At 37.3% G+C, this 19687-nt stretch overlaps 1 protein-coding gene across 1 annotated transcript in view; it reads left to right on the top strand.

Moving 5' to 3' along the window:
- Positions 1 to 7057, top strand: part of SMC2 (structural maintenance of chromosomes 2) — a 67277-nt gene extending 60220 nt beyond the window's left edge. The window contains exons 24-25 of the mRNA XM_057313631.1: positions 959 to 1106; positions 2112 to 7057. Coding sequence (XP_057169614.1) covers positions 959 to 1106; positions 2112 to 2270 — 307 coding nt within the window. The 3' untranslated portion in view covers positions 2271 to 7057. The remainder of the gene's footprint in view (positions 1 to 958; positions 1107 to 2111) is intronic.
- Positions 7058 to 19687: the final 12630 nt, after the last annotated feature.

Genomic DNA, 19687 nt, shown 5'->3' on the forward strand with positions numbered 1-19687 from the left:
TGTGTATGAAGAGATTCTTTTTTAATAAGGAACTGGCTCATCTTATTGTGGAGGCTGAGAAGTCCCACAGGTTGTTGTCTGCAAGTTGGAAACCTAGGAGGGCTAGTGAGGGAACTCAGCGTGGGTGTGAAGGCCTGAGAACCAGGAGCACTGAGGCAGAATATCCATGTCCCAGCCCAAGTAATGAGGCAGGAAAGAAGTTCTTTCCTCTACCCTTCTTACTGTTGAGTCCAGCAGACCGTGACGTCCACCCACATTGGAGACGGCAAACTGCTTGACTGAGTCTTCCAATTCAAATGCAAATTTCACCCAGAAATACCCTCCCAGACAAATCTAGAAATAAAGGTTAGCCAAATATTTGAGTACTCCATGATCCACTTAAGTTGACACACAAAATTAACCACCACATAATAATTGTTCGAATTTCTGACACTGGGAAGTAATGGGCCATAATCTATACAACTTACTCTTAAATGGTGCCAATAAAAAGTGTGTATTTGTGTGTGTGTGTATACTCACAGGTACGTGCATAGTAAAAGTTAGAAAGACGGCACCTAAACCAGTTATAGTTTCACCAAGACAGTAGTTGTTGTCTTAATCAGTAAGTAGCCCTCACTCACCTGCTACTTAGGCATCTAATAGCAACAGGGGAAGGAAAGAAAACACTTAACATGATCTTTCCTTAAGTGACAATTATCCTGATGATTCGATTGGAAAGAATACAAACCTGTTCAAAATAAAACTCATTGAAGAGAAAAAAGGAAAAGCTAAAATAAAAGAACCATTTTAATACAACAAAAGTGTTGAAGTTTGAAACTTGAGATTATTTACTTCTATGGCGATCTTTCAGTTAAATCTGCACTATTCCATAGTAAGAGGATAGCAGATTTGCTTCAGTATTTCGGTAAAGAGTGGTAAAATCAAGTTTTGATAACTTCTCTTTTGGTCTTTCTTGAAGGTCCTTAGTAGCTTTGTCATTAATATTGTCCATGCTCCTCTTCAAACCTGCTCCTATTTATATCCTGGACGAGGTAGACGCAGCCTTGGACCTTTCGCACACCCAGAATATCGGACAGATGCTGCGTACTCATTTCACACATTCTCAGGTAAGAACCAGGAAGATGGTCTCCATGATAGTTTTAGTATTTCTTCTTCTAAAACTATTCTTTAGTAATGGCCAATACGAAGATATTTAGGATTGAGGAATATTAAAGCTTTGTGTATCTCTTTAAATATATAGTGCATATTTACATATACTTACATTCAAATGGATATAGAAGGAAAAAAGGTTTGGTTTCCTGTTAAAGAAAGAGCCAGGCATAACCATTGTTGTACCATGAGGGAGAATCTAAGGTTTTCATAATTTGGAATTAATTTACGGTTAAGATTATTTTCTCTAACTAGCTGCCAGAGAATACTCAAAGCAAGACTGTTTCAGGAAATCAGAAAGTCATGTGGTACTTGATGGGGGTACTTGTCATTTTTCCTGGGTAGGAAATAGAGAAAAGCCCCTTTCAGAGCTGTTTTTATTGAGCTGTTGCTGCAGGACCTGGGGCTGCCACATATGGTTACATAGATAACGCAGCGGACGATTCCGGGGCTCCATTTACCATAGTCGTCACAGACTACATTATGATGGTAGTCTTTTTAGCAGGTAACAGCGAAGTGGTACCTTTTCTTAATTCTGTAAATGTTCCATTTGAGCTAGTGGTAGTGCTTGTAGGAACTTGTAGCCTTTGATATTCTTAAAATATCACAGAGAAAGCAATCTCACCAGGGCATTTAGAGCTAGCAACAAAACGGTGGTGCTAGGGCAGAGGACAGCAACCAGCACTCAACCCGCAGGAAATAGTAAACCTGGGTAATGAAGCACTCAAGGTAAAATTAAGAGACTCCTAAAACCCAAATATAGAAAGCTAGAATACATCTAGGTGCCCAATATTAGACTATTTGTTACTTGCATTTGAGGATGTGCATTTGCTTTGAGCCAAGCTTTGAAAGAAATAACAAGATCAGAATATCTCCAGACAGTTCTTAATCCCAGAATAAAAACAGGAATGGATTTCTTCAGATTATGAAAAGTATCTTATGCTTTTTTCTTTTTCCCTTAGTTCATTGTGGTGTCACTAAAGGAGGGTATGTTCAACAATGCAAATGTCCTTTTCAAAACCAAGTTTGTGGATGGTGTCTCGACAGTAGCCAGATTTACTCAATGTCAAAATGGAAAGATTCCAAAGGAAACTACATCCAAAGCAAAAGGACCCAAATGACCACATCTGGAAGTTAAAAGTACAAATTTACTCCTTCACCTTGACCTGTTTTTTTAAACAAAGAACTTGCGTTTTACTTATTTATGTAAAAATGTAATGTTTTGTTACTTAACCCATATCTTCTCTCCCTTTATGTAATCACTTACAAATGAGTATAGATTCCTCTCTTAATTAGTGTAACTGTGGTCCAATTGCTATGACTGTGATTTTATGCATGTCCTCAGATGCTTTTTTCTTACACAATTCTTTTATATATATATTGGGGACCCTGAGATACCTGGTTGGTGGTGAATTCTGTTTGCAAAATCAAAATACAAAGAGACAGATGAAATTATAGGATAGTCAGCTTTTAATTAGCTTAATTCCTAAGGTAATATTAGTGTGTTTTCTGTTAAGAAAGTCATCTAGGTAAGGAAGACTTATAAAGCAAGTATCTGGACCAACAAAGGGAACACAGAGGAAGCTGTTAGGCATGCACGAGCTGTTTGTGGTTAGTTCTGTGACGATACAATGCCAGAGCCCTGATTTAGACTCCATGATGTTTGGGTATCATGTTTCTATATGCTTAGTAATTGGTCTGTGCAATCTTAAGTTTTTAAAAAGTCTGCTGGTTTTTAGTAGAAACCTGGGAAAAGGTCTGTTGCATACTGCCCTCCACATTTATCTCATGTTTTCAAAGATTTTTGTCAGGCTTTTCATCATCTAATTAGTAACAATCCATTGGTGAATGAGAATGTATTTATTTTTCCTTCGTTCTGATACATTTATGAATAGATCGATCTGTTTTACCAAAAGAATTCAAAATTTGTTGATTATTATATTTCTTAGTGTCTTCTGCTTTCCAGTCCAAAAGGTTGACTCTCTTTTAACAACTCCAAAGCGGCACTACCAACCGCCGTGAGATTACTGTATGTAGTTCCTATTATCTCTAGGCACATCGCCAGAGCAGTGTCTCCAAACTTCGGATCTTGAAAGCTCTTACATGATCTCATCGGATCTTGAGTATGTTATTTTGGCCCCACATCCCTTCTTGATACTTGAGTCTTAGTTCCTTTATGTTATCTTTCCCCTATCTATGCTTATAGTCCTTGGACTTGGCTTTCACATTTCTCATCCTTCCTTCTCATGTCAGATAACATCCAGGTAACTGATATAATGGGACACATAGGAAAGGATTGAATCTGGAATTAGTTCTTGTTCACCGTGGGAGGAGAGGGAGACAAAGCTGTAAATGCTGAATTACAGGAAGTCTAAGACCACATGTAAGAGATATACAGGGGTTTTTTTCCTCTCAAATGTATTGCAGATTGTTTGCCAGGACATTTCTGTCAGTTCACACTTTCAGCAAGGTCACATACCTGTTGACCATAACCTAGTCAGCACTGGCTAGTAGTTCTATCACTTCTGATTTGCTAGTTATAAAATGGCACTTCATTGCTGTTTTAACTAGCACTTTATAAATAACTTGTGAGATTGAATATTTTGCCATGTGAACTAATTTTCTTTACTACAAATTTTCTATTTTTTTGCTTCCCTAATTTTTGTCATATATAATCTTGCACTCTGATGAAAGTCCTCAGACATTAAATTTTTGTGAGTCATATTCTTTCATTAGAAGAAGACATGAAGGGGAAATGGGGACATTGATTTCACACAGCTGCAATTATAGGAGTAACATTTACTGAGCTCTTTTATACATCAGATGCTATCCTCATTTGCACATGTTTTCACATTTGAGGTATGTACTGTTGATCAGCATTATATCATTGAGGAAATTGAATTGAGCAGAGAAGTTAAGAAACTTGTCCACAGTGACAATACAGTTAGTGAGAGGCAGAGCCAAGATACCAGTCTTGGTAGCTGGTCTCCAGAATCTATGATATATTACCCTTCTGACAGTTTGAACATTTGTGTTTATTGTATATAATAAATTTAAGACATACCTGGATAAGCAGTATGCACAATGTGAGAAAATTATTTTAGGAAGAATGTCAGACATTTGAAAAGGATTCCTTACCTTACCTTTTTTTGTTTGGTTTGTTTGGGCATTTCAGGTACACTAACAAAGGGAAAAGCAAAAACTTGAGAATCCCTCTTCCAGTATGGTGAAGTAATCAAATAGACCAGCCACTCCCACAATCATGTCATCTGCTGATCGGGGCAGGTTTTCTTCCTTTTTGATCTGTGTGCCTTTTATTTCTTTTTTTTAACTGCACTGGCTTGAAGTTCCAGCCTCATGTTGTATAAGTGTAATAATGAGAGCTGGCATATTTGCCTTTTCCCCAGAATTCTAAGGAAAGCATTCAGTCTTTCACCACCTAAATATAATGTTTGCTATAGGCTTTTGGTTTATATTCTTTATTAAGGAAAAGAAGTTTCCTTCTATTCTTAGCTTAATCAGTTTTGTCATGGATGGGTTATTGAATTTTCTTTTTCTGCATTGATACGATCATGTAACTTCTTTAACCTGTTAGTACTATGAATTACATTACTTAATTTTTGAATATTAAACCAGCCTGGTATTCCTAGATTAAACCCCATTTGGCCATGGTCTATACTTCTTTTTATGTACGGGCATACCTTGTTTTATTGTGATTCATGGATAACTGCGTGTTTGTTTTATACAAATTGAAGGTTTGTGGCAACCGTGCAGCAAGCACGTCTGCCAGCACCATTTTTCTGACAGCATTTGTTCTGAGTCTGTCGGTTTGGTAATTCCCCGATAATTTCAAACTTTTTCATTATTATATATGTTACGGTGATCCGTGATCAATGATTACGACTCACTGAAAGCTCAGATAGATGGCTAGCATTTTTTAGCAATAAGGTATTTTTTAATTAAGGTATATACTTTCTTTTAGTCCTATGCTGCCGCACACTTAACAGACTATTAGAAATATAACTTTTATATGCACTGGGAGACCCAGAATTTTGCTTTGTGATACTTGTTTTATTGTGGTCATATGGAACTGAACCGAAATATCTCGAGGGTATGCTTTACCACAGGATTCTGTTTGCTAATAGTTTGGTCATGACTTTTGTGTATATTCACGAAAGTCTTTGACCTGTAGGTTTTTTTTTTTTTTTTACTGGCTTTATTTGGTTTTGGGATACTACTACCTTTGTAAAATGAATTGGGAAATGTTCTTTCTTCCATTTTCTGTAGAATTATATAGAATTTGTCTTAATCTTTTAAATATTAGAATTCTCCTGTGAAACTGTCTGGGCCTAGAGATTGGGGGGTAGGATGGGGAGAATATAAAGTAAGTACAATTTCTTTAATAGTTATGGGGCTATTTAAATTATCTATTTTATAAAGAGTGACTTGTGATAGTTTTTGTGGAATTGTTCCATATAAATTGTCAAATTTGTAATTTGTGTGTAGAGGTCACGGTATTTCCTCATTATCCTTTTGATGTCTTCAAGCTGTGAAGTGGTATCACTTTTCCTGATATTGGTAATTTGTGTTTTTTTCTTTGTCAATCTTGCTGAAGTTTGTTGATTTTATTGTCTTTTCAAAGAACCAGTTTTTTGTTTCATTGACTTTATTGCCTTTCAGTTTACAATTCTTTGATTTCTGCTTTCCTTTTTTTCTGCTTGCTTTGGGCTTACTCTGTTTGCTCTTTTCTAGTTTTATGGTAGAAGTTTAGACTATTGATTTGAGACCTTTTTTCTAGCAAGCAAGACCATCTAGCTTCATCTCACAGATTTTGATATGTTGCATTTTCATCTTTAAGTTCAAAATATATCCCAATTTGCTTTGACATTTCTTCTGTTGGATTTGTATTTACTTTCCAGATATTTGGAGATTTTCCAAGGTAGTATTTTCTTAGTGATTTCTACTTCAGTCTGTTAGGAATCGTTTTTTTGTTTTGTTTTTTTGTTAAAAAAATGATAGATTTAGACAACAAAAAGAGGTGCAAATCAGTGGTTTAAGCTTCTACCCTAATCTATATTCTAGATAAATAAGAACAAAGTAAACCCAAATTAAATAGAAAGGTGGAAATAATAAAAAGTAGAAGTCAGCACATATAGGACCGAAAAACAGTGGAGGAAGAAATTAGTGAAACTGATAACTGGTTCTCAAAAGAACAACAAAATCAGTCTGTGTTTAATTAGACCAATCAGGTAAGCCAGAGAAAGTACAAGTTACTAATATGGGGAAGGAAAGAAGAGTTACTACTATGGCTCTTACCTAAATTAAATTATGATTTTTATGCCAATAAATGCAGCAACTTAGACAAAAATAAAACTCAACCAAAACCGACAAGAACAGACAAAACCAGAATAGCCTCACATCTATTAATGTAATCCAGATGATTAAATATCCTCCTGCAAGGCACACTTTAGTCCCATGTGGTTTCCACTTGTAAATTTTACCATTCAGGGCAGAAGTAACACCAATCCTACAGTCTTTCAGAAAATAGAGGGGGAGGGGAACACTTCCAACTTGTTTTATGAGGTCAGGGTTTTAATACTAAAACTTGACAAAGACATTACAAAACAAAATTACAGGACGGTAGAAAATATTAGCAGACTGAATCTAATGACATCTATAAAAGGTAATAAACCATTTTCATGTTTTTAACAGATGGTACTGACAGCTAGATATTTATGCAGAAAAACAAACACTGCCCTTCACAACATACACAAAAAGTAATAGTTTTAACACTTCTAGAAGAAACAAAATCTTTGTGACCTTAGATTAGGCAAAGATTTCCTAGAACGCACGTGCACACACACACAATATTAAATTTAAAAATATATCTTCAAAAGACTCAAGAAAATGAAAAGACAAAGCACAGAATAGAAATTATTTGCAAGGTACAGAGCTGACAGAATTGCGTGCAGAATGTATAAAGAACTTGCAGTTCCCATGTTAACATTTGCATGAAGGGTGGATAAAACTGCTGTCTCCTTAGCATAAACCAAGGCAGGGCAGCGCACTCTATTAGCAATGCTGACTGTATTTTTCACTGCCATGCATTTGAATGTTTTTTAATGGTAGACTCAAGGGTGGCTTTGATGAAGCCGTAAAAATTAATTTTTTTAATCTCCTCCTCCTCCATCTCTCATAATCTGAGGGAAAAATGGAAATTAGACAAAAGCACTTCTGCATACCAAAACAGGGTTATTTTGCAGAAATGCAGTTATTTCAGTTGGAGTCTGAAGTAACTGCTTTTTTTCATGAATACCGTTTTTACTTGAGTAGATGACTAAGACAAACTATGGTTATTTAAGTCTATGGTATTTGGCAGACATTTCTTAAAAATGAACAAAGTGAGCCTGTCATATTAACCTGACATCTGTTGCAAATAATAACATCGTAGCTTTCAAATGAAAATTAGAATTTGGGCAAACTTGTATTTGTCATTGTGAGCTGGACATCTTCTCAAAGACTTTTCTGGTAATACTGGTGGTAATATTAACAAGCAGGATTTTTTAGTATTGTATTATGAAATGTGTTAACATTTTGAAGATTTGCATAACTCAATAAATGGTATTTTCCCATGACGAATGTGTGATGCTACAAATCCTGCATGGGTAAAATAGCCCTTCTAAGTACAAGAAAGAACAATTTTAATGTTACCAAGTACAATAATTTTGATAGGGTTTTATTTTTTTTTTTATTTTTTTTTTTAAAGATTTTATTTATTTATTAGACAGAGATAGAGACAGCCAGCGAGAGAGGGAACACAAGCAGGGGGAGTGGGAGAGGAAGAAGCAGGCTCATAGCGGAGGAGCCTGATGTGGGGCTCGATCCCATAACGCCGGGATCACGCCCTGAGCCGAAGGCAGACGCTTAACCGCTATGCCACCCAGGTGCCCCTTGATAGGGTTTTAGATTCCACATGGCAACAAACTATTAAGAAGGAATCACTTGTTGTGTTGTGTTGTGTCAAGAAAGAATATCTACGTTATCTAACACTCCTCCCTTTCCAGCTACATATTTATTCTCAACTCTAGGTATGAAACTTGAATAACTTGTCCAGTGTTACACACCTAGAAAGTGAGTGGGGGGAGATAGGGGAGCCAGGATTTAAACTCGGACTATCCCCCTCCATACTGCTAGCCATTATAATACAACAAACTATGAGCTAGGTATCCTCCTGCGTTTGTGCCTAGAGCTGAGCTAACATAGACAAGATTCTCGTTACTTGCCATGCGTGTGGGTGGGAGCAAGGAGGGGTACATTTAAATCCATCACAGAACAAAGATTGCAGTTTAATACTAAAGCTCATGCCACTGGTCATTTTATACCAATCTAGTGAGATAATGTGGCTACTATTGCTTAACTGTATGACAGAATGGTACACATAAGCTGCCCCTTTTCTTGCCACCAGTTAAGGACCAGAGTTTTCTTTGATGGGTTGAGGGTTTACATATTACCCAAGACAACTTTTCTTATGTGGTTTGGAGGATGGGCTCTGTTACTCAATGGTCCTAAGTATCTTCCCAAGTTTACCTCAAGCCTCTTGGCCCCTTTCTGCATGTTGTTCCTCATGCACATTACACCCTGTTTAACAGTTGGCATTCTGCACCTCTAACTGCCCACTTTATGGAGTTCCAGCCTATCCTAACCTAACTGCCTTTGTGAACCCCACATGCCACCCGAGCTGCACTAGTTGCCACTCCTGGACACAGCTTGCTGCTTTGTCTGTTTGGCTCCTGCTCTTGTCACTGTGGAACAGTCATTCTATACCATTCCTGTCAACAGCATACCCATCTTTCAAGGTTCTACTCAGAAAGCACCACCTCTGTGGATCATCCTCTGTTCCCATCTTCCTTTCATAAGGTATCAGAAAATATTGCCTAATAGTAGTAACTGAACACACCTTAATTCTAGTAGATTGTAAACTGCTAAGTGCAACTCCTTAGAGCCCATAACCTATTAAATGACTTGATCTCAAAGATGATTTCCTTAATGAAAGAGTATAAGAACTCTTAAAGATGAAATAGTGTGGTCCACACTATGGATTAGCAAACTGAGATTGTTTGACCCATAGTCACTATGAAAAATTACCATTAGAGTCTTGACATACAATCATACGTGTAATGAAGTCTCACAGTAAAATTTTATAAGCAAAGATTTCATGCTAGAGACTTTTTCCTCCAAGGAATTCAAAGAATCTATAGTATCAGCCCTTTTTTTATGTTGTATCTATTACTTCCTATTCTATTTTTTGTAGGTGTGGGAAGTATACAAATTGTCTATTGTGTTTCAGAGTTGAAAGGTTTTAATTTCACATCTGTCAGCTTTCACGAAAAAACTGAAGATGACACACACAAATGGAAATAGGTTCTGTGTTTATGGATTGGAAGAATTTTGTTAAAACGTCCATAGTCCCCAGAGCATCTACAGATTCAGTGCAATCCCTATCATACCAACAGCATTTTCCACAAAACTAGAAAAAATGATACTAAAGTTTGTGGAGCCACAAAACAGCCAAAGCAACCTTAAAGAACAAAGCTGGAGGTACCACAATCCCCAGTACCAAGCTACACCACAAAGCTGCAGTAATCAGAATAGTGTGATACTGGCACAAAGGTCGACCCTATAGATCAATGGAACAGGACAGAGTGCTCAGAAATAAAGCTGCTTATCTGGTCATTAATGTGCCACAAAGGAAGCAAGAATATACAAAACTTTAAATCGCTTAGTAATGTAGATCTAGGAGTTTGCTTTTGTGCTAATTAGGATTAACAATTCAAGGCATGTTAATTTGAAGAGGAGGGGGAAAAAAAATCTAAAAAAATGTTTATCCTGAGATTGCTTCTAGGTCAGCATAAGGAAGCAGGTAGTAAACACCTCTGCTTTGGGGGACCAGAAAAAGCATGAGTTTACTTTTATAAATCGTTCTAATACTGTAAGCCATCTTTTCCACTCCCTCTCTCAATTTCTGTCAGGGCTAAATGGACCAAAAATGCACTGTGCTGCTACTCTATGGCCATGCTATTACCTGGTTGCCGAAAAATGTAGATGGCAAAATGCAGATTTAGGATAAAGAGAAAGGAAGAAAAGCATACAGTGACTGCGCCTAGTTTCATCTATGACCTGATTTTAACAGCTCAACAAAGTTGCCGTTATCATTTTCACAGCTGAGAAAACACAGGCTCAGAGAAGTTACTTTCCTTGCTCAGTTAAGGTGCAGCCAATCAGAATTTGATTATGTCTCTTTAATTCCAAAGTTCATGATCTTTCAACTACACAGTTGTTTCCAACACATTATTTAGTAATGTAAAAACTATTTAAAGGGGAAAACGTTTCACAAGAGATTTAAATATGTATGAGTATAAACTTTGAAATGAACTCCTTTTGCCTCCAGTTTCATAAAACTAAAATAACAACAACAAAAACATGAAATAATTACAAACCACCAGAGAAACAAAAGTTTAGCTCAGCATTTATCTAATTATGCTGATGAAGGGTGAAATAAAGTTGTTGCTTAGAATGAGACTATGATGCTATCTGCTGCAGAGCAAATTCTTTTAATTTTCACACGTTAATGTGAACCATGACTAATTTTTCCCACCACTGCCCTCACCTTGCGCTACAATAAAACCTTGCACAGTGTGCCATAATGGCATTTGGTCATCACCTACCAGGAGTAAACACGTACAGATGAAGAATAACTCTGTTCTCCCCTTGGGCAAGGGAAACAAAAGCAAAAATAAACAATTGAGACAACACCAAAATAAAAAGCTTTTGCACAGAGAATGAAACCATCAGCAAAACAAAAAGGCAATCCACTGAGTGGGAGAAGATATTTGCAAATGATATATCCAATAAGGAGTTAATACCCAATATATATAAAAAGCCTAGGCAACTCAACACAAAAAAACAAATAAAAAATAACAATCCTATTAAAAAATGGGCAGAGGACCTGAACAGGCATTTCTTCAAAGAAGACATACAGTTGGCCAAAAGACACATGAAAAGATGCTCAACATCACCCATCATCTGGGAAATACAAACCAAAACAATGAATCACCTTACTCCTGTCAGAATGGCTAAAATCAAAAAGAAATAAAAAGTGTTCGTGAGTATATGGAGAAAAAGGAACCCTCGTGCACGGCTGGTGGGAATGCAGACTGGTGCAGCCACTGTGGCAAATAGCATGGAGGTTCCTCAAAGAATTAAAAATAGAATTACTATTACTATTACTGCTATATGATCCAGCAATTCTACTTGTAGGTATTTATCTGAAGACAACAAAACCACTACCTTGAAAAGATACCTGCACCCCCATGTTCACTGCAGCTTTATTTAGAATATCCAAAATATGAAAATGGCCTGTGCATCCATTGATGGATGAATGGATAAAGAAAATGTGGTGTGTTATATACAGCGGAATATTATCCAGCCATAAAAAAAAAAAAGGAAATCTTGCCATTTGTGACAATATGGATGGAGTTTGAGGGCATTTTGCAAAGTGAAATAAATCAGAGAACAAATATTGTATGATCTCACTTACATGTGGAATGTAAAATAAACCAACAAAAAACCCCCAAGCTCATAAATACAGAGAACAGATTGGTGGTTGCCAGAGGTGGGGGGTGTGTAAAATGGGTGAAGGGGGTCAAAAGGTACAAATATCTAGTCATGGGCACATACAGCATGGGGACTATAGTTAACAATACTGTATTGTATATTTGAAAGTTCTTAAAGGTATCTTAAAAGTTCCCATCACAAGAAAAGAATTTGTAACAACGTTTGGTGACGGATATTAACTAGACTTATTGTGATCGTTTTGCAATATATACAAATATTGAATCATGTTGTACACCAGAAACTAATAAAATGTTACAGGTCAGTAAAAACGAAACTGGAAAAGCAGTCAAGGACTCGACTGAGAAAACTATTTGACTTTAAACTGTCCTCTCAACAAGTCTGATATGAATGGAAAATTGATGCTAGAAATTCTAATCAGAAAACAGAAAAATAAAAATGGAAACTCCTCCTAAAATATAAAAGGAAAATGGTCAGGGACGCCCAGGTGGCTCAGCTGGTTAAGCGTCCAACTCCTGGTTTCAACTCAGGTCATGGTCTCAGGGTCCTGGGATCTAGCCCTGCATCGGGCTCTGCGCTCAGCACAGTCTGCTGGAGATTGTCTCCCTTTCCCACTCCCTCTGCTCCTCCCCTGCTTGCTCTCTCTAAAATAGATAAAACATTTTAAAAAATTAATGTAAAAATTTTTTTAAAAAGGAAAATGGTCAAACAGGAGAAAAACAGTATGACAAAAGATCACTAATACGTGGATATGGACCCAAGATCCAACCTTGAAAATTTAGCACAATTCTAACAAATGCAGTAACCAGACATGATTAAAATCTTGAATGGGGAGAAAAACACTGTAGAGACAGGTAAAAGATATTCATGTATTTTTGGCAAAATCAGTGGAAAAGAAAACACACCAGAAATTATCCACTTCTGATTTGCTTTTTGTCACAAAGGCATCATCCATAACTAAACTGAAGTTTGATATAGTCAAACTTGAATTCATGATGTGTCAATTGTCGATTCACTAACTCTTCAACTCCAGGCACACTATGAAAATCTACTACACTTTTTTTTTGCTGCCACTTGCTTTGTCTAAACTACAGGCACGAAGACAGACCTAATTCAGTAATAAGGATGGGAATCAGGTTTGACCGATATTAGGTGCTTAATCCTTAGAGAGAGTCTATATGACAGAGTATCAGAATCAAGTGTCTTTAACCCTCCTCAGGTACCCCCCTCTCTCCTTCCTTTGTCCTGAACCTACCCAGTCAAGTCTTGCTGACAAATCTGATCTCACATTTTCACCCAGCCTCCTTTTGGTCTTTAATCACTGGCAAGCTCTTGTAGGTCCTGTGCCAGAATTTCTGCAGGACATTTCCCCCCCTCAAATCACAGGTTTTTCCCAAAGCCCTGTTCCTACCAGACTCCTAGGTCCAGCCTTAGCTTCTAGAACCATAGCCCAAGCTAGGCTAACCCTTGGATCCCCTGCTTGTCTGGGAAGGAAATTTGGACCCTTGTAATATTTTTAGCTAAAAATATTCTAAAGAGCAACCTGAGTCATTACATTTTTTTCTTTCTCTAAAAGAACATCAAAAGTTTGAGAGTGGGGCCCCTGGGTGGCTCAGTCGGTTAAGCATCTGCCTTTGGCTCAGGTCATGATCCCAAGGTCCTGGAATTGAGCCCTGCATCGTGCTCCCTGCTCATTGGGGAGCCTGCTTCTCCCTCTCCCTCTGCTGCTCCCCCTGCTCGTGCTGTCAATAATAAAATCTTAAAAAAAAAAAAAAACACCAGAAAACACCAGTTTGAGAGTAATGCCAACTAATCTAAGCAAACCTAGTTATTGCAGAATCCCTTAAGTCAATGATGTCCTTTAACATATCACTGGAAACATTAGCAAATAATCCAGATAAGAAGTCCTGTTGTACATGAAGTTTATACATGCAGCTACTGCCACAGGAAGAAGTTCTTAGTGCTGCATCATTCAGGCTGAAAAATCAGATTAACGTGTTCGTACAAAAGCCTGTTTCAGGCATGTGCAGTTTGTTACAGATTCCACTGAAACTGCAATTTGTTTTTACGTCTTTCCTGAGAACACATGCTCATAGCTTTTCAGTCCTAGTTTTTAACCTCTCAACCAAATTGCCATTCTTTTTTTTTTTTTAAAGATTTTATTTATTTATTTGACAGAGACAGCCAGCGAGAGAGGGAACACAAGCAGAGGGAGTGGGAGAGGAAGAAGCAGGCTCCTAGCGGAGGAGCCTGATGTGGGGCTCGATCCCAGAACGCTGGGATCATGCCCTGAGCCGAAGGCAGACGCTTAACGACTGCACCACCCAGGCGCCCCCCCCAAATTGCCATTCTTAACCCAAATTCCCGTTTGCAGAAAACACTCCATTTCAATTAGTATGTTCTTACAGCATGTATAGATTACTCAATGTTAAAAGGTTTCAAAAAAATGAGTTTTCTTTTTTTAATTAAAACCTACATCTTTTTGATTAATATGATTCAGGATATAAAATAAGTAGGCAGCAATTATTTTGAGAGAAAATAAAATGGAGGCAGGCTATATGCTGAACACTTCTGCTATCTGAATTTCTTAAAGCAAAACAGCCTCAAACAACATACAGGTTTTCCATTCCCTATGCGTTTGGAACAAAATTAAAATGTTCTAATAGTGCTAGGATTTTAGAATTACTCTGGGGTATTCCTACTCTTTTCAAACTTTAAATTACATCATTAAAATCATTAAATTTTTAAAAATTTATTCTTAGTTATAAGAAAAATGGATGTGCACAGCAAAAGTACAAAATTGATATCTGTAAATTAAAAACAAAATTATTTCTCTCCCCTCCACCCACATTCCTATTTCCAGACTAACCCCTTTAAATCACTTCTGTTTTAGTCTTTCTTTTCTAATTAATATTCCCATCCCACTGCATTAGTATCACGTGTCAGTATCACAAAGTTCCAAGGTTTTATTTGAGCAAGTTTCTTTTTGACCTAGGAGATATGTAAGTGACCTTCCTATTTAATTGGCTTTGAGCAGAAATTCCAGCATGCGTTCTACTTTATTTTTAATTAAGATTTTTTTTTTTTTTAATTTAACAGCACAAACAGGGGGAACAGCAGGCAGAGGGGGAAGTAGGCTCCCCGCTGAGCAAGGAGCCCAATGTGGGGCCTCATCCCAGGACCCTGGGATCATGACCTGAGCTGAAGGCAGACGCTTAACCAACTGAGCCACCCCGGGGCTCATGCATTCTACTTGTTTGCATTCTCAATTAAATATTGTCATCTGACTAGTCCTTGTAGGGTATTGGACTTCTCACAAACTAGACATGGCAGATTAACTCTAGCCTACGAGAAGACTCAGATTTGAGTGCTATAACATTCGTTCACTCTTACTCTAAACATAGAACATGAGTTTATCTCTGACCTCATTCAGTTATTTTTACAAAAAAATTCAAGACAATGTTTTGTGTCAGGTGTTCTGCTGCTGCTCATGTGTCTAGTTAGTTATGTTTCAGCAGTGAATGGTATAGTTTGTGTATAGTTTGAACTTTGTTTAGATAATTTTAAATCAATTTTACCATGGTCCACTGACCTTCCTCACTCCCCTCTGGGTAGAAAGAAAATTATATCCTGAGGGAGTAACAAACTCTCTAGGCCCCAGTGCCTTATAAAGCTTTTCCCGGTCCAAACAAATATGAATTTTTCCTTATTTATTCCTAATTTTTCCTTATTTATAAATGTGATTGCTTTTAGGAGAATACTACATATATTTATTTATTTTTCCTTATTAAATCAAGTGGTAAAAGATTACATAAAAGTTTTAGAAGATGGTATGCAAAAAAATGTGAAATCACAGGATAGTGATATTATGAATTCTTTATATATGAATAATTCATTCATATTATTGTTACAGTAGTATACTTTGTGTTTAAAATGTTTTTCAGGATAACATTGTGAAAAAGGCTAGAAACAACCATAGTTTGTATCTGAATTGGATGCTGGCACACAAAGGAAGTTAAAAATGGATTCAGTGTAGAAGCCTGGTGACTAATATGAAATTTCCCTGTTTGAACTTTCCTTAACTGTATTATGTTTCCAAATCAGCCTAGTCTGAGCTGATCATACACACTTATAGCCATCATCTGAAGAATGGAAGATTCTAACAGCAGTGAAAGTGGATAGAGTCTAAGAAATAATGATCTACATATGAGTGAGAACCAGGCTGTCAGAAGCTTCTAGTAGTCAAAAAAAAAAAAAAAAAAAAATCACCTAGAATATTGCATATGACATATTCTGCAATATAAAGCATAAAGTACTCCCAATACAGAGAAAATATGCTTTACAACTTTTAAAACTATAAATACTCAAAAAATTAGGGGGAATTAGGCAATTCCTTTTCCTAGTATTTATGAAACAAGATAAAATATATAAAACAATATTTGATAAATGAAACAAAAGCCTGAAATAAAATAGTGCTGAGAGGCAGCCAAATTAAAAGAAACTGAGTAAGATGAAAAAATTTGTGGTGATATGAAAAAGCAAATAGAATTAAAATTTACATTACCAGTAGTTAAGATCAGTCTGAAAAAATCAAATCGATATTATGGAAAAAAATGTAATGTACTCTTTCAGTTACAGATAAAGAAAGAACAGAGAAAAAGAATTAAAATAACAACTTAGAGTTTAGCCCAAAGAGACAAAACACAATAATTACTGCTTGAAGAAGAGTCCAGAACAAATGAACCAAAAATAAATAAATAAATAAATAAAGATAGAAGAATATTTTCCCAAGGTGAAGAAAGATTTGAGTTGAAAAGAGCTCACTGAGTGTTTCATGCTTAATAAAAACACATGGATAAATCCTTTAAATATATAAATATATATGTAGTTTAAATATAAGTAGATAATAAATTAATATTACTTCATTTAAAATATATATGATTTCATAAGCATTTTGGCAAAGATGCTGTACCAAGGGAAAAACTCTGGTTGGTCTTGAGATTTCCTTTAAAAAATTATATATCAGAAGATATTTAGAATCTGCATGGGAAAAAATTGTAACAGATAAATTCTATATTCAGCCAATTTGTTAAATCAGGTGAGGAAGCAATAGAGTAGCATCTCAGATATGCAAAAAATTAGGAAAAAAAAAAAAGTATCACCTACTTAGTCTTCCTGGGAAAGCAAAAATACCCTCCAGTAAATAGTCCAGCTACACAAGGGATGAATCAAAATACAGAATCAAATAGGGAAGGTGCAGTTTAAGATGTTTAGTGGTGACCACTGGAATCGGCATTGTTGAAATTATTTTTAAATAAGCTTATAAAATAATGCAAACGTAAAAATAATTACTGAAAGAAAACAATTGACCACGAGATGTACCTGACCAAAAAATGGAGCACTGTAGGCAAAATCAATCTTTGAGGTGCGCCAAAATGTCACATACTTTTATTAAATAATTATCAGGAATGTCAGCTGGATGTTACAGGGAAAAAGGCTTTAATCCTGCGTCCATAGATGTACACTGACAAGTACTGATGTCCTATTTGTCCATAGGACATGGGATAAAGTGGATAGAAAACAATTGTTTTAGTTCATATTTGTGTAATATCTCTACTAGGCACTTTACTGTCTCGACTGGGTGCTATTATCACATGCTTAATTCTTATAACCTGTTGAAAGGTAGTATCATCAAGTCTATTATACAGATGTGGACGATAAGAATCAGGTTGTTTAAGTAATGTGTCCAAGGTTGTACGGATAATAAATGATAGAGCTGAGATTTGAATACAGGTCCTGTCATTCCAAAGCCTGGGTATTCTCTGTCCACATTATACCATTCCCATCAATGTCCAGGTAAATGGTTTGACCAATCATTAAAACAAACTTTTTATCTTCATCTTATCCTAGGCTAAGCTTAGCAGTCTAACATTGAGTGGCCTCCCTTTTATCAGTAGAAAATGTGTAATGTATAAATTATGCTAAGATTACAACTGTTTGTCCTGTTTTAAAATCCATGATGATTGTTCTCATGAATCATCACAGAGAACCATATACCATATATATCACCTTCTAAAACAGGAAAACCCCACAATAAACATGTCCTAATTGTGATTTCACACAGCAAAATAATTCCAAAGCAATGTTTCCATGTAAAATTGCATATAGTCCACAATCTACAGATGTAATACAATCCCTATCAAAATACCAACAGCATTTTTCACAGAACTAGAACAAATAATCCTAAAATTTGTATGGAGCCACAAAAGACCCCAAATAGCCAAACTAATCTTGAAAAAAGAACAAAACTGGAGGTATCACAATCCCAGATTTCAACATATACTACAAAGCTGTAGTAATCAAAACAGTATGGTACTGTTACAAAAACAGACATTGATCAATAGAACAGAACAACGAGCTCAGAAATAGACTCATGGTTATATGGAAAATTCATCTTTGATAAAGGAGGCAAGGCTATGCAATGGGAAAAAGACAGTCTGTTCAGCAGTGTTGAGAAAACTGGATAGCTACATGCAAAAGAATGAAACTGAGCCACTTTTTTACCTCACACACACAAAAATAAACTCAAAATGGATCAAAGATCTAAATGTGAGACCTGAAACCAAAAAAGTTCTAGAAGAGAGCACAGGCATTACTTTCTCTGACATCAGCCACAGTAACATTTTCTAGATATGTTTCCTGAGGTAAGGAAAACAAAAGCAAAAATAAAGTACATCAAAATAAAAATTTCTAGGGGCCATTTCAAGGAGCTTTCCTGGTATCTCCCATATACACAGGAGGTATATATATGTTATTTAACTTCTGTTTGTTTGTTTCTGTTAATCTAGCACACTAAAACTGCAATAGGTGACAGATATCAGCCTTCTGTGATCCTTTCAAGTGACCTCAAGGAGACATCAAAAACAAGAACTGGAAAACCAGCTGGTCCCCTGAATCGAGCTGGATATCTACCAGACCATCCTGAACACCCACGAAATCAGCCTGAGACGCAGGAAGATGCATCTGGATCTCTACAAACGAACATCTCCAGCGCTGAGTATTGAGGTATGAAGCAGGAAGCCATGAATCCATGCACAGATATCGGAGGATAAATGGAAGGGGGAGGGAGCTGACCTACTCGGGCGCCGGGAAGCAGTAGCCACCTGCACGGGGGAGCAGGTGGACTCGTGGACCGGCACCTGCAGGAAAGCAGACCGAGACCGGGAGCCCGGGAACACACGCGACCAGACTGAAAACCAGAGCTCCGGAGCGCTCACTGGAACCAGACTGATACCGGGAGCTCGGGAGCGCACATGCGTCCAAACTGAAAACCGGCGCTCTGGAGCGCGCGCGAACCACACTGAAACAGGGAGCTTGGGAGCACACGCGGGAACCGGGGGCGGCTGGTGGTGTTGGAAGCACAAAGGACAGAGACGTGCCGGCCCTGGAAGTGAGGGCTGACACAGGCTGTGGGGTGCACAATCTGAGATGCTGCCGAGTTTTTAGCAGCACTGACAGAAACAGAGTTAAAGTGGCCAGGAGAGCTCAGTGGAGAGCAGACTGCAATCTCTCTGTTCTGAGACAGGCTAGGATACCGCCACTGCTGCTCTGACTCTCAGAAGAGGCACAGAAAACCACCAGGAAAAGCTGCCAGAGAACAAAAGCCCAGAAATACTGGTTCGCATTGTGCCCATCCCCATTCCCCCCTCGCAGGGGATGGGGTGACTCTACCCAAACAGGGCTGCCTGAGTATCAGCGTGGCAGGCCCCTTCCCCAGAAAGCAGGCTAAAAAATAAAGAAGCCCACATCCCTAAAGTCCCTATAAAACACATGCACACTGCCTGGGTTCTGGTCAATAATTTGGGCTCTAGGCATCCCTGCAACCTCTCCTCAGCAGAATGATGAG

The sequence above is a fragment of the Ursus arctos genome, unplaced genomic scaffold (assembly GCF_023065955.2).
Source record: "Ursus arctos isolate Adak ecotype North America unplaced genomic scaffold, UrsArc2.0 scaffold_18, whole genome shotgun sequence".
Classification (NCBI taxonomy): Eukaryota; Metazoa; Chordata; class Mammalia; order Carnivora; family Ursidae; genus Ursus; species Ursus arctos.